At 48.8% G+C, this 14,523-nt stretch overlaps 1 protein-coding gene across 1 annotated transcript; it reads left to right on the top strand.

Annotated features, from left to right (window-relative positions):
- Positions 1–479: 479 nt before the first annotated feature.
- LOC131759023 (Golgi-associated RAB2 interactor protein 4-like) lies at positions 480–5,201 on the top strand (the record flags this gene model as incomplete). Its single annotated transcript, XM_067024879.1, has 1 exon — positions 480–5,201. A coding segment is annotated over exon 1 (1,014 nt), but the record flags the coding sequence as incomplete, so codon positions are not given.
- Positions 5,202–14,523: the final 9,322 nt, after the last annotated feature.

Genomic DNA, 14,523 nt, shown 5'->3' with positions numbered 1-14,523 from the left:
TGAGATGGTAACCAAGCTGTATTATGGGCCAAAGCAAGCATCTTGTATTGTCTTAGTTATGTCTAAAAGGAGAGGGAAAGACGTTCACATCTTGTCTTTATATGCATAGAATATTTCTGAATGTACACACTAGAAACTGGATTGTCACTACTTCTAAGTAAGGGGCCTTAAAGGTCAGAGTTCAGGGGAAGAGTTAGCTCTTACTGTGTAGGGGGTCTCCGAAGTTTGTTTGTTTGTTTTTTTTTTTTTTACTGTAAGTATAGATTACATTTTCAATTCCCAAAAGATTATAGAGTCATTTAAAATGGTGATTATGAAAATTAATGAAGCAATATGGAAAATTTTATGATGTAATGTTAAATGAAAAAAGCAAGATTCAAAGTCATTAGGTACGTTCTGATTTCAGTCATGCAAAGGTAAGCAAACGAATGAAGACATGACGGACATGAACAAAATTTAAGAGTAGTTTTGTTATGGTTGCTGAGATTTTCCAAACTTATAAAAATTAACTTTATTGAAGTATATACACAAAAACGCACCCATTTTAAGTATACATTTGAATGAATTTTGACAAATTCATACACCCATGTAATCAAGTTACAGAACATTTCCATCATTCCCCAAAGTTTCTTTTTGCCCCATCCCATTCAGTCCTGACCTGCAATCAGTAATGTCACTAGAAATTAGATTTGGCTTTTCCAGAGTTTCCGATAAATGGAATCATACAGTGTGTACCCTTTTTGTGTCTTGGCCTTTTTGCCTCAGCATAATGTTTGTATCCATCCTCCTCTTCTTCCTCAGTAAGTCCTGGGCAATGTACCTAGCTAAAAGATTACACTTCCCTGCATTCCTTGCAACTAGATGTGGTCATATGATACAATGATGGCCAAAGAAACATAACTAGAAGGGTCATGTGGGACTTCTGGAAGGCTCTGTAAAAGTGAGAGGCAGACCACCTTTCTCTTTCCTTCCCCTTTCTCTTGCTGATGGCCTGGAATATGGACTTGATGAATGGGGCTTCAGCAGCCATCTTGGAATATGAAGTGACCCTAAGGATAACCAGGAAAAGACAATGAGCCTAGGTCTCTGATGACACAGTGGAGCTGCCATACCAGCTTGACTCCCTTCCTTTCAGACTGCTTTTAAATGAGACTACATATATATCTTGTTTAAGTGCAAATATTTGGCGTTCCAAATTATTTGTAGTTGAAACTAATGCTACTTACTCCATCAGCCTTCTAGCACTATCTGATGATTTTAAATTATGCATATGTTTGATTAAAAAATAAATTTTAATTAAAAATAAGCTTTTATATCAATTCTGACAAAAACAGTTCAAGAAAAACATCACAGACCGACATCGTTCATAAATACAGATACAAAAATTCTTGACAAAATTCTGGCCAGTTGAATCCAGCAATATGTTCAAATAATGCACCACGACCACATGGGGTTTCCCAGGAGTGAATGGCCAACTCAGCATCTAAACAACAATCAGTGTACTTGACCACATTAACAGAATGAAGGATTAAAAATCAAGTAATCAGGGCGTCCCTGGTGGCGCAGTGGTTGAGAGTACGCCTGCCGATGCAGGGGACGCGGGTTCGTGTCCCGGTCCGGGAAGATCCCACATGCCGCGAAGCGGCTGGGCCCGTGGGCCATGGCCGCTGAGCCTGCGCGTCCGGAGCCTGTGCTCCGCAATAGGAGAGGCCACAGCGGTGAGAGGCCCGCGTACCGGAAAAAAAAAAAAAAAAAAAAATCAAGTATTCAGCTCAATAGATGCAGAAAAAGCATTTGAAAAACACCAATAATCCTGCACGATAAAAATGCCCAGAAAACTAAAACTAGAAGTGAATTTCTTAAACTTGACAAAAGGCAACTCTGAAATAAAACTACAGCTAACAACATACTTTATGGTGAAAGATTGAAGATTTCCCCTGAGAGAGGGAACAGTGAAAAGATAACTGCTCTTAACCCATCTATTAAATTCTAGGCTGGAGCCTTTAGCTAATGCATAAAGCAAGAACATGAAATAAAAGTCACACAGTTTGGAAAGGAAAAAGTAAAACTTTCTTTACAGGCAGCATCATTGTCTACAGAGAAAATTCCAAGAAATCCTTAAAAAAAAACAAACAAAAAAACACCAAAACTAGAATTAGTAAGTGAATTTAGCAAGGTGAAAGGACACATGATCAACACACAAAAACCAATAAACCAGCACGAACAACTGGAAAATTACAATCTTACAAATCCCATTGACAATAATATCAGAAAGCATCAAATATTTAGGGATAAATTTACTGGAAGATGTGCAACACATCTACAGTGAATTTTTATAATACATTGTATAAGCCGAGAGATATTTAAAATGTTTAAATAAAAGACTAGATAGTATCACCCGCATGGATTAGAAGGTTTAAGATTATCAAATGTCAATTCTCCCCAAATTGACCTATAAATTTAATGCAACCATATTTGAAGACAACTGTGGTTTCTAGACAATGACAAGATAATTCTAAATTAATATGAAATTTTAAAAATAATACAGTAAATCTAAAATTGAATAAAATAAGATTAATGCTGTAAAAGAGACACATATGAGATTCTACAATAGCACAGAGGAAGGAAGAATAGGTTCGATTAGGTAATTCAGGGGAGGCTCCTCAAAGGAGGTACCATTTGAACAGGCAGTTGAAAGATGACTGAGGACTTCCCACGTGGGCATTGATTTACTTAGGCTTTGCTGATCATAAAAAACTACAACCCATCTCACTCAGTCAGGTAAGGGGCTTGCACGTGCAACTGTCCAGGAGAGAAGTCTCATAGAAATCTCTGGTGAGGACTTCCCTGGTGGCACAGTGATTAAGAACCCACCCGCCAATGCAGGGGACATGGGGTTCGATCCCTGGTCGGGGAAGATCCCACACGCCGTGGAGCAACTCAGCCCGTGCACCACACCTACTGAGCCTGCGCTCTAGAGCCCAGGAGCCACAACTACTGAGCCCACGCGCCACAATGACTGAAGCCCACCTACCCGAGAACCCGCGTGCTGCAACTACTGAAGCATGCACACCTAGAGCCCGTGCTCTGCCACAAGAGAAGCCACCACAATGAGAAGCCTGCACACCACAACGAAGGGTAGCCCCCACTTGCCGCAACTAGAAAAAACCTTCGTGCACCACCAAAGACCCAACGCAGTGGAAAAAAAAAACAAAAAACAAAAAAAAAAAAACAAGAAGAGAAATCTTTGGTGAGACCTCACGGTTTCTGGGCTTGGAGGGCAGTTCTGGATCTGAGGTTCCTTTCCTGATCTTAGCAGCCAGAACCCCTAAATAGTTAATGTAGTCTTCTGTCTGTCTCTATCTTTTCTTGCCTCCTTCTACCAATTTTTAATGTTATTATTAATAATCACCATCGACGTTTACTGAGATTTTATGAAAGGACAGACTAAGGATCGCCACCGCCAGCTCTACGTTATTCGATACAATTAAACCATGGGCTTAAATGGTTCAAATTTAGCCCATCATCATACATTCCTATAGATTTCATCCAGTAGCTAAATCTGGGGGAGGAAAAGAAAAAGGACCCACACAAAATTTTCCCAGTTGAAGACATTTTTATTCTAGTAGCCACCTCAGTCGCTGGCAGGATGGGCCTGTCCTCCGCGGGGGCAATGGCGCGTTTGGGAGAGGATGGGGGCCCTGCACTGGGCGGGCGGGGCGGGGCAGCTGGGGGATGAGGCAAAGGGCTATGTGACAGTGATAGGTCACAAAGGGCATCAGAGGATAAATAGGCTGTGCCAGGGCCTTAGGCCGAGAAAGTGGTTACTTCTCTCACTAGGACTGACGTTCACAGCCGCTTGGGGAGATAAAAACCCAGAAGCGGAAGTGAGCTGAGGCCGAGGGGGAGCCTACCATACCTCTCTACACACTTGAAGAGATTCAGCCTGGGGTCCAGCCGCCCTACAGAGTCCCCGCTGTGACCATCGGTGCCCCTACCCACACCCCTGCCTCTGGGAGACCCTGAGGCAAAGGTGGGGGCCTGTGGGCTGGGATTGGAAGACCTGCCTTAGGGCCGCCTGCGTGACGCAGGAGCACCACAGCTCGCTCTTCGGCTCATTAGGCCGAGGGAGGGAAGAGCCAGGGGCCCGCCTTAACCACGCTGCCCGGCAGTGATCAAAGACAGCCATGAGTGGGGACTCTCTGCTCCCGTATCACACGGCCCAGAGCAGCACCGGGCTGGGCCTGTTCAGAAGCACCATGGGGGAGCTGCAGCAGCAACTGTACAACGGCGAATACGACATATTCAAGTACGCGCCGATATTCGAGAGCGACTTTATCCAGATCACGAAGAGGGGACACGTGATTGACGTGCACAACTGTGTCTGCATGGTGACCGTGGGCATCGCATCCACAAGCCCCGTCCTCCCACTCCCAGACATCATGCTGCTGGCCCGACGGGCCACCGGCTGTGAACAGCACGCTGAGCACAGCCAGCCCACCAAGGGGAAGAGCCACAAGGTTGCCAAGACCTTAGAGCTCACCAGGCTCCTTCCCTTGAAGTTTGTGAGGATCTCCACGCACGACCGTGAGAAACGACAGCTGCGCGTGAAGTTTGCCACTGGCCGCTCCTTCTACCTGCAGCTGTGTGCACCTCTGGACGCGCAGGAAGACCTCTTCGCCTACTGGGAAGAGCTGATTTACCTCCTGCGACCACCAGTGGACGGTCACAGCCGCACCTACGCCGTTCCAGCCGGGGACATGATCTGCAGGACTCTGTTCGAGGAGGAGGAGGAGGACGGGAGGAGCCCGGCAGTGGAGGATTTCCAAGGAGAGTGGGATGAGGACCAGGTGAGCATCAGGAGCCTCCACACGCCCTCTGAGGTGGCCGCGGTCGGGTCTGCAGCTTTTGCTGGCGGGGAGGGGATCCAACTGGACTCCCACAAGCCCGATACCATGTCCGATGTGGCCACTGCCAAAGCAAAACCTACAGTGCTTGACAAAGAGTCAGCATCGCGGGCAACGACAAAGGTGGAGACAGCAGGGGTGGCAGGCGGCACCGCAGCTGGTGCTTTGAGCGTGGCAGAGATCAAGTCTCCTGCCCCCGAAGAGCAGAGCGCGGCCATAGCAGCCACAGCCAGCAAGGGTCCAGGAGCAAGTAAAACCAACACAGCCACTGGGGGCACTGCGGGGAACAAGACCATCCAAAAAGCAGCCGGCCCGGGCTCAGGCAGCCGGAGAGCCACTAGAGACGACCAAAAGGAGAAAGGCCACGGCAGCCCGGGGGACAACAAGCAGGGCACTGCTCACAAAGCCATCAGCCGTGCTCCCATCACCAACGAGTCCAGGACCTCGCACAAATCGGGCAGGAGCTTACCTACAGCAAGTTCAGGTTCCATCACCAAGAGACTCAGCAGGATCGGCTCTTTCTTCAGGAATGTCAGAGCCAAGCTTACGACAAAGACAGTGTGGCCTCCTCACGCGAGGAATATGTGAGCATCCCGCCGAAGGCAGTGGAAGGGACCCGAATGGAGGCCATCACAGAGACAGCAGAGAGTGGCCAGGGCCTGGAAATCACTGGTGGTGTGACATCTGAGACCACGGAGCCAGCGACCGTTGAAGGACCTAGAGCTGGGAGCTGCAAAGGGAACCAGGGCTCAGGGAAATACCCCTGGAGAGCCCATTGCAGCTTCCTACGGAAATTGAAATAAAAATCCGAGAATGCATGGGGTGTTCTGTCTGACTTTCTAGGTCCCGAAGCCCAGACGGAGCCTCACAGTGGATTCTGGGAGGTCAGCTGCGCCACAGTCTGAGACCCAGTGTCCAGTCAAGCGCAGCCCCACCTCACACACATGCTCAGCGCCAACAGCGGTGCTCCATCTGGCCTCCACTCCTTTCTGGCTTTGCCCCCCCGCCCCCACAGCCATGGTGGAAAGTCAGACTATGGCCTGGGAAGCTCTCCTTCACTATGCCCGGATTGTTTTTTATAAACGCTTATTCCCTCTGAAGGCCTGTAAACAAAGCAAGAACAGGGACGCATGTCCCCTCGGGCTATTCAGTGGACAGAAATAAGGGCAGCGGTAGTGGCTAGCAATCAGAACAGCAAGCACTCTCACCTAGACTTAGCCGTTCCCTTCCCAGGTATATACCCTGGAGAAACACACATGTTCTAAGGAACAACTGTGAGAATGTGTATAGCAAAAATAACTTAACAGCAAAACACAGGAAGCAGCCCAAATTTCCATCAACAGAATTAATACAGCAGACTATGAAGTGAGTGCAATATTCAATAGTGAAACATAAATGAGCTACACACATTAGCATAGATCAACTTCTCCTGATTTTTAAAAACATCAAAAGAATGGGATACAATTCCACTCACGGAACCATACTGAAACAAGCCCATTCTGAAACAAGCCCAAACAATGTATTGCATAGGGTACATGTTTTAAAAACAACTGTAGCTAAAAATGAGGGAAGAGTAAACACAAAATTCGGGACAGTTTTCTCTAGGGTGGAAAGGCTAGGTCAAGGAGGTTGACACAAGGCTGTTAGTGCTGCTGGGAATTGCTCCATCTCTTAGGCAAGATGGTAGGTACACAAGTGGTGTATTTTTCACATTTTACTGACTCTGAAATCAGCATGGTCACCGCGGCAGTTGTGATGGAGTTATTGCCAATGCCTTTCTGTTTTTTTCACTTTTCTTTATGCACAAAAGTGATGTCAGAAAGGCTTGGCATCTTTAAATTACATTTATTTAAGGTAAAGTACAAGAATGCTGGTTTGGTTATTAGGAAAAGAAGGAACGATATGCCTACTTTCCAGGTAAGAACACTGAGGCTCAGAGAAGGTAACCTGCTCCAGTCGCACATGGGATCTTTGCAGAACAGTCATCCACCAGCCCACTTCTTTACGCAAAGCCCTGTCCGGGGCACGGGAAGGAGGCAAGCAAACAAGCCTGAGATAGGACCGGCACAAGAACCCGAGGCACCAGCATTCTTACCATCATGTTCCAAAACTACAGAGATGAGCATCAATTTTACTAGACTGAGCGGAGGGAGGGGTGGGGGCTGGGAGCCGGTTATCGCACTTCAGTGAGCTCACAGCTCTTAGCTGGCCTTCTCTCGAGAGCATCCAGACCACCCCTGAGCTGTGTCTGGCTCCCTGGCTTCTACCTCTAGCCTCTGGCATGACCCGCGCTGCAGCCATAAACCGGCTCCCACCTGGAATTCCAGCGTCCACTCCTGGAACACCCAGCGTCCAGTCCTCCTGCAGCCACTAATTAAACTTTGGAATGCCCTACTCAGAAGGGTTTCTCCGTATCAAATCTTCAGGAACTTTTTTCTTCTTGGGGCTCCAAAATCAAATCCTTAACCCTCACATGAGTGAGATTATTTGTTAGGTCAGAGCATCCTTGTCGATTGGACCTTCAGTTTGTGACTTCCACAGACCTCATCACGGGAGGGTGGGGAGAGGTCTCTTCTGTTGGTGGAGGGAATGGAGGGCACTTGGTGGGGAGCACTGATGAGAAAGCGAGACAGCCCGAGACCTACACATAGGCACTGTTGCCCCTGGCCAGACAAGGTTCCTGACCCCAGGATTAACCCAGAGCTTCCGAGAAGACTAGGAGCTGCAGGGAGACACAATGAATGGTTTACTCTCCATCAGCTTTTCCTTGGACCCAAGGTGGAGAAATTACGAAAAGATCACATCACATTCCTTTGATCTTGTGATTTCCACACAGGCAAGTGCAGCTAAACACTAGTCTGAAGGAAGAAAAAGTGTTAAAACCATGTGCATAGCCCTTAGTCATTTATAAAGTTCTTGAATGTGTGTGCCCCCTTCCGATTCTCACATCTTTCTATTTTGCAGATAAGCAAACGGAAGTTCAGAGCATTTAAAGGACTTGCTCAGGGTGGGAGGTGATGGTGCAGAGAGGGAGCTACCTCAGTGCAACAACTTTCAGACAGTGTGCCACCCCGGTCCCGCATAGAGGTACACGGATGGTGGAGGAGACAGGACAGCACGAGTAATTATCACAACTCTGAGTGACAAATACAATCAGAGACGTGTGTTTGGGGACTGGATCTATTCAGAGGAGGGGTTTTGGGGTTAGGGAAGGCTTCACAGGGGAATTGGCACTTTTAAGGATGAATAGGGCTCAGCCAGGTGAAGGAAGTATGAGGAGCAACGGTAAAGGTGGGGGAGGGGTGGGAGATGATCAGGCCACAGGCAAGAGCGCGTGAAAAGTACAAAGGCTTGAAACGTCACGTTGTGTTAAGCAACTACAGGTATGTCAGTACCACTGCTTGGAGGGCAAGAGAGGAGGGACGTGAGGCTGGAGAATCAGGCAGCTGGGTCTTGGGGAGCCTGGGGTACTATTTGAGTGTATGGGACTTGCGGAACCACTGAAGGCCAGCGTCTGATGGGAGTAAGATCCCTCTGGCTCCAGGGTGGAGAGTTGATGGGCAGGGGGCTGTCTGGAGACACGGGGTCCTCCAGGAAGCCACTGCATTAATCCTGGCAGAGTTGGGGAGCCCTGAACCTGGGTGGCACTGGGGAGACAGAAGGGGGCAGAGTCGGGAGGTGTTGAAGAGATGGAACAGGACAATTTTCCAGCCCACATCCTGAAAGACGGGGAGCTCATGGTGTAGGTCTGGCCCTCATCTAAAGGAAGTAGACCTGACAGAGGTGGAGGTGACTTGCCCCTGTGGCGGCTATTGGTCAGTAGAGTGGGTGGCCAGAAAAGAGGCTCAACGGGAAAGCAAGGAGTAATGTGTTCAGATAGAAAACAACAGCTGCTAGACGGCTAAGGGTAAAACATCAGGATAAGGCAGCCGAGGCGGTCAGTGGGGCTTCAGCACTTGGAGAGAGGCAGAGCCCCTGAGAAGTTCCTTGTTTATCTATCTGGGCAGTACTTCCCACAGAGCCCTCCTCCCCTGGGCAAAGAGTCGCCCCAGAGAGCCCCTTGTGGCCACATGCTGGTACTGCAGGTTGGCGCTTGAATGAGGGGAGTCAGCACTGAGGCTGAGTCACCGTGACCCTTTCCCTTTGTCACACCACAATTAGTCTAATGCCAACCCCAAAGGTGTGAGCTAGGGGAGGTGGGGGGGTCTGGGCAATGAGGATGTGTCTCATCCAGGCGGCATGGCTCCAGGCCCCTGGCAGTGGAGCGGTAGAGTTTGAAATGGCTGAAAGGTCCCTGAGAGGCTGGGGATCCGAACCCAAGGGGACAATGAGTCACCGCCAAGAACAGGGGTGGAGTTAGTGCCAGGGTCCCTCTGCAGCATGGAAGCCATTTGAGAAATAACTGCTGAGCACCTACTGTGGGCAAGATAGGGAATCCGGGACCATGAGGATGTTCACATACAATACACACACACACACGCGCGCGCGCGCCTATAATACAAATCACAGCGTGGTAGTGGCCTCAGTGTACAGAAAGAGGCTTCACGGAGAAGTGGAGGGCTTAGCACAGGGATGGCGGGCTGAGTGCTCTGGCACAGGGAATGGTGTGATGGAGAGGGAGAAGGGCTTGGGAGATGTTCACAGATGACAGACAACTGCAGTGTGCCCAGGGTGTAATGTGCTCGGCAGAGAGAGCGGGCTGTGCGGTGGGAAATGAGGCTAGAAATAGAAGTAAGGCCACAGCATAGAGGAGAGACCCAGAATGCCGCACAACTCCCCTGAACCCCATGATCTTCATGACTGCAAATGGGACCTGTAACCCAGGGCCGAGGGGTGTGCAGAGTTGGTTTCTCCAAGAGCAGAAGGGCAATGGAAACCTAGACTCTTCCCCTTTGCCAGTTCAGAGAATGTGAAATGGATAATGGAGGCCCATGGCTTCCCACACTCTCTGTAAGAGGACCTTATCCCACTGGTGTGCTGAGGTTGTTACCCCCCTCATCGTGGGAGCACCTGGAGGACCAGGCCACTTGGCTTTGGCTGCCAGGAGCCCCATCTGGTACCCCAGTGTGTGCCATTCCAATGATGTCATTTTCCACATGTGCCACAGCCTGTGAAAGGTTGGGAAACACCTTTCTAGATCGGCACAGGCATGTACATGATACAGTTTGCAGGTACTGTGAATGCAGCAGCAAGGAGCTGCTGAGAAGTGCCTTCCCTGGACAGCTAGCCTGCTCCCCACAGCTTCAGCTGATGCTCACCACGGCACCCCTCTTTTCTTTTCCCACTGACACTTTCACAGTCCCAGGACCCTGCCACAATGCAATATACACTGGTTCAAGGGAAAAATAAGAACAAATATATTGCTTTTCATAAAACTAAATTAGTTTTTTAAACATCTATCCTTGGCCTTGAGATCATGTCCTGCCTCCTTGTCTGTTAACATTATATTCTGAAGTGCAGTTGACCCTGAAACAACACGAGTTTGAACTGCTCGAGTCCACTGAAACTTGGATTTTTTTTTTTTACTAATTACATACTACAGTACTACACAGTCCGTGGTTGGGTGCACCCGCACATGCGGAACCGCGGATTCAGAGGGCCAACTGTAAAGTTATATAGGGATTTTCACCTGGGGGTGGGGAGGTTCCTAACCCCAATGTTGATCAATGGTCAATTTATAACATTCATGCAGGAGAGTGTGCCATCGTAAGCATACCACTCGATGACATTTCACGAGATAAGCAACCCCACAAAACTAGCACCTGGCGAAGAATCAGAACATCCCTGCAACTCTGGAAGGGCCCCCTTGCAGCCACTCAAGGGTAACCACTACCCTAGCTTCCAACACCACAGATGAATGTTGTTTGCTGTTCAACTTTACAGGGCTTCCCTGGTGGCACAGTGGTTGAGAATCCACCTGCCAATGCAGGGGACACGGGTTCGTGCCCCGGTCCGGGAAGATCCCACATGCCACCGAGTGGCTGGGCCCGTGAGCCACGGCCACTGAGCCTGTGCGTCCGGACCCTGTGCTCTGCAACGGGAGAGGCCAAAACAGTGAGAGAGGTCCGCCTACCACAAAAAAACCCCCAACTTTACATAGTGGAATCACATAGTATGTACTCTCTGACTCGGGTTTCTTTTCCTTAACATCATATTTATGAGGTTTGTGCATGACTTTCCTGGCGATCGTCCATTTATTTTCACTGCTCTACAGTATTCCATTGTGTGATGATACTACAACTTATTCTGTTATTGATTTAAGTTATTACCAGCTTTGGGCTATTAAAAATAGTGCTATTGGGCTTCCCTGGTGGCACAGTGGTTGAGAGTCCGCCTGCCAATGCAGGGGACACAGGTTCGTGCCCCAGCCTGGGAGGATCCCACATGCCGCGGAGCGGCTGGGCCCGTGAGCCATGGCCGCTGAGCCTGCGCGTCCGGAGCCTGTGTTCCTCAACGGGAGAGGCCACAGAACTGAGAGGCCCGCGTACCGCAAAAAAAATAAAAAATAAAAAAATAAAAATAAAAATAAAAATAGTGCTGTTATGAACATCTATATACAGAACTGTTGGTAAAAATATACATAAACTTCTGTTCGGCATATACATAGGAATGTTATTGAATATATGCATATGTTCAGCTTCTGATTATACTGCCAAGCTATTTTCCTTCCAAAATGACTGTGGAAATAATAATTCCCACCAGGAGTGTATGAAAGTCCTGGTTGTTCCACATCTTTGCCAACATTTGATACTGTTTACCTCTTTCCTTTCAGCCATTCAGGTGGGATATAGTGACTTTTCTCCCTTTTTCATGATAAAAATATATTTTCAAATATATAATATGGTGACCTACAGAAAACGGTAGTTTTGTTTGTAATGTCCTTAATAGGCAAAATTTAAAGTTGGTTTCCAAATTATTTTGAAATTTCACACATCTCTGAAATCTTTAAAGTCTTATTTATACATTTTTAAGGATTTTTCATTGCAAGGGAGCTCATATTTTTAAACATCTCCTACCATCCTGTGCCGGTACCTTTTGCTTTATAACAAACTACCCCAAAGCTTTGTGGCTTAAAACAAGAGTCATTTTCTTATATTTTATAGATTCTTCTACATGAGAAATCTGGGTAGGACTCAGCGGGGTAAATCTTCTCCTCCTCGTGGTATCAAGCGAGGCTGGCCTGGAGAGTCAAAAGGAGCTTCTTCCACGTATCTGGTGCCTTGAGGGAAACGGCTGGTACGTGGGCCTCAGCTGGGACTGTCAACGGGAATGCCTACATGTGGCCTCTCCAGCATGATGGTCTCAGGTAGTCAGATGGCTTCCCTCAGATCCAGTGACCCAAGATAACCAAGTGGAAGCTGCTTCTGACTGAGCCTCAGAAGTCACCCAGCATAACTTCTACCACATTCTGTGGTTACAAGCAAGTCATAAGGCCAGGCCAGATTTGAAGGGAGAGGAACGAGACTCCACCTCTTGACAGGGAAATGGTAAGATCACGATGTCAAAGAACATGGCGGGTGGCAATATCATCGTGGCCCTCTTTGGAAAATACAGTTTGCCACTTCCCATCCCTAGCCCCCATCCTAACTAAGTAAACTGGCCCGGATGTGCCCGAGGAGCGCTGAGGTCATGCTGGTGGCCCCCTTAGTCCCCACTCTTAAATGCTTTTCCCTTTTCCCCATTTTCGCTTTATGTTTTTACTCCCCTCTCTTCCTCTCCGCTATCAGTTAGCTAAACTCACAGGGACTCCCACTGAACCTTTCTTAGTCCCTTCCTCCCCATCTCTCCCCACATACCTTCAGGCTCTTTGTCCTCTGAGTGACAGATTACTGGAACACCTAGAACCATATCAGGTCAGGCCCAGAAGGATCTTGACTAATCCCACATGCACTTTACAGATGAGGAAGTTGAGGCCTAGAGAGGAAGGGGATTTTCGCAAGGTCCTACTTCAAGTAAGTAGCAGACTTCTGGCTAGCGCAGCACAAAATACAGCCTACAGTGGGTCTTAAAGAATGTCAACACTTGCTTTCCACTTCGGACTTCCTGAAACTAAAGCCACTCGTTTCTGTTTCACGTTCATTGCCTCACCATCACAATGTCCTTTTGGCCTCTTGGTTCAGGAGCGAAATCAATGCTGGCAGGTTTCTGTGCCCAGAGAGGCCTGTCCCAGCCCTGGCCTGGGTCTTGGCCTTCAGAGATGGATGGATGGGGGTAGGGGGGAACACAGATACGGCAAGTTGGGATCCATATAACCAGCCCCCCTCCAACCACCTCCTTGTACTCCAGACACAAGTAGCTTCTTTTCATCCCAAAGTCCAAGAATTCCCTGAATTCAAGAATCAACTAGCAGCCAGTTTTGAAATTTTCTGGGCATCCAGGATTTAACTTAGGCTGGTGATGACTGAAGTGAGGCTGAGGATAAATTGGAGGTGATGTAAAACAAGAAGACACAACTCTTTTTTTTTTTTTTTTTTTTTTTTGCAGTACACGGGCCTCTCACTGCTGTGGCCTCTCCCGTTGCGGAGCACAGGCTCCGGACGCACAGGCCCAGCGGCCATGGCTCACGGGGCCCAGCCGCTCTGCGGCATGTGGGATCCTCCCGGACCAGGGCACGAACCCGTGTCCCCTGCATCGGCAGGCGGACTCTCAACCACTGCGCCACCAGGGAAGCCCCGAAGACACAACTCTTAAGGCCAGGTCCAAGAGACAACAACTCTGTTACATTACAGTCTATTTCCTCCGTTCACTTCAAGCAAGCGGACTATGAGGCCCAGAGTAGGGAGCCCAGGCTGGGCTATCAGACATCCCATAACATCAGCAGCCGGAGGTTTTTTTTTTTTTTTTTGGCCGTGCCTCGAGGCATGTGCGATCCTAGTTCCCCAGCCAGGGACTGAACCCTTGCCCCCTGCAGTGGAAGCACGGAGTCCCAACCACTGGACCACCAGGGAATTCCCAGCAGCTTGATCTTGAGGGAAGAGCATGGGCTGGAGAAAAAGCAGGCGGCTGGCACATTGCTCTGGGATCTGAGTAGTAATGATGTGGAGAACAGCCTGTTAAGAAGCCTCTCAGAACTCTTTGTAATCCGCCAGCCCAGTGCTTTCGGGCAGAGAGCACTTCTGCAAGTCGGTGATAAGCTGAGAGTGGGACACAGGTGTGCTGTCAGGGAAGTCACCTTAGGCCAACGGTGAGAGTCCCCAAGGCTGTCTAAGTGCCCAGGACAGAGGGAGAAGTGGCACCTGTGAAGGGCTGTGTTGAGAAGAAGGGATTGAAGTAATTCTTTTCAACTAGTACAGCCTGTAACCTCCTTTAGGGGAGTGGCCATGTCTTACAGTTTCTGAGTCCCCAGGTGCAGCACACATATTAGAGGCTGTATAAATGTTTGTTATAAAGACCTACAGTCACGAGTCCATCCGTCATTCTCCTGCATCCAGGCACAACGGTGACCTTCCACAGTCCCTGCTCCCCTCATTCCAGCAGCCCTCTGCCAGCTCTAAGTGATGGGAGGCCCAGGACATGGAGAGAGACCATTCATAATGTTCAGTCCCTTCTTGCCCACGATGCCAGGCCCTCCCTAGGGGCCCTCTATTGGGAGTGGTAGAAACAAGTCACGAAGGGT

The sequence above is a fragment of the Kogia breviceps genome, chromosome 1, assembly GCF_026419965.1.
Source record: "Kogia breviceps isolate mKogBre1 chromosome 1, mKogBre1 haplotype 1, whole genome shotgun sequence".
In the NCBI taxonomy this organism is placed as follows: domain Eukaryota; kingdom Metazoa; phylum Chordata; class Mammalia; order Artiodactyla; family Physeteridae; genus Kogia; species Kogia breviceps.
The sequence above is the reverse complement of the archived record's forward strand: the minus strand, read 5'-3'. Positions and strand labels throughout refer to the sequence as shown.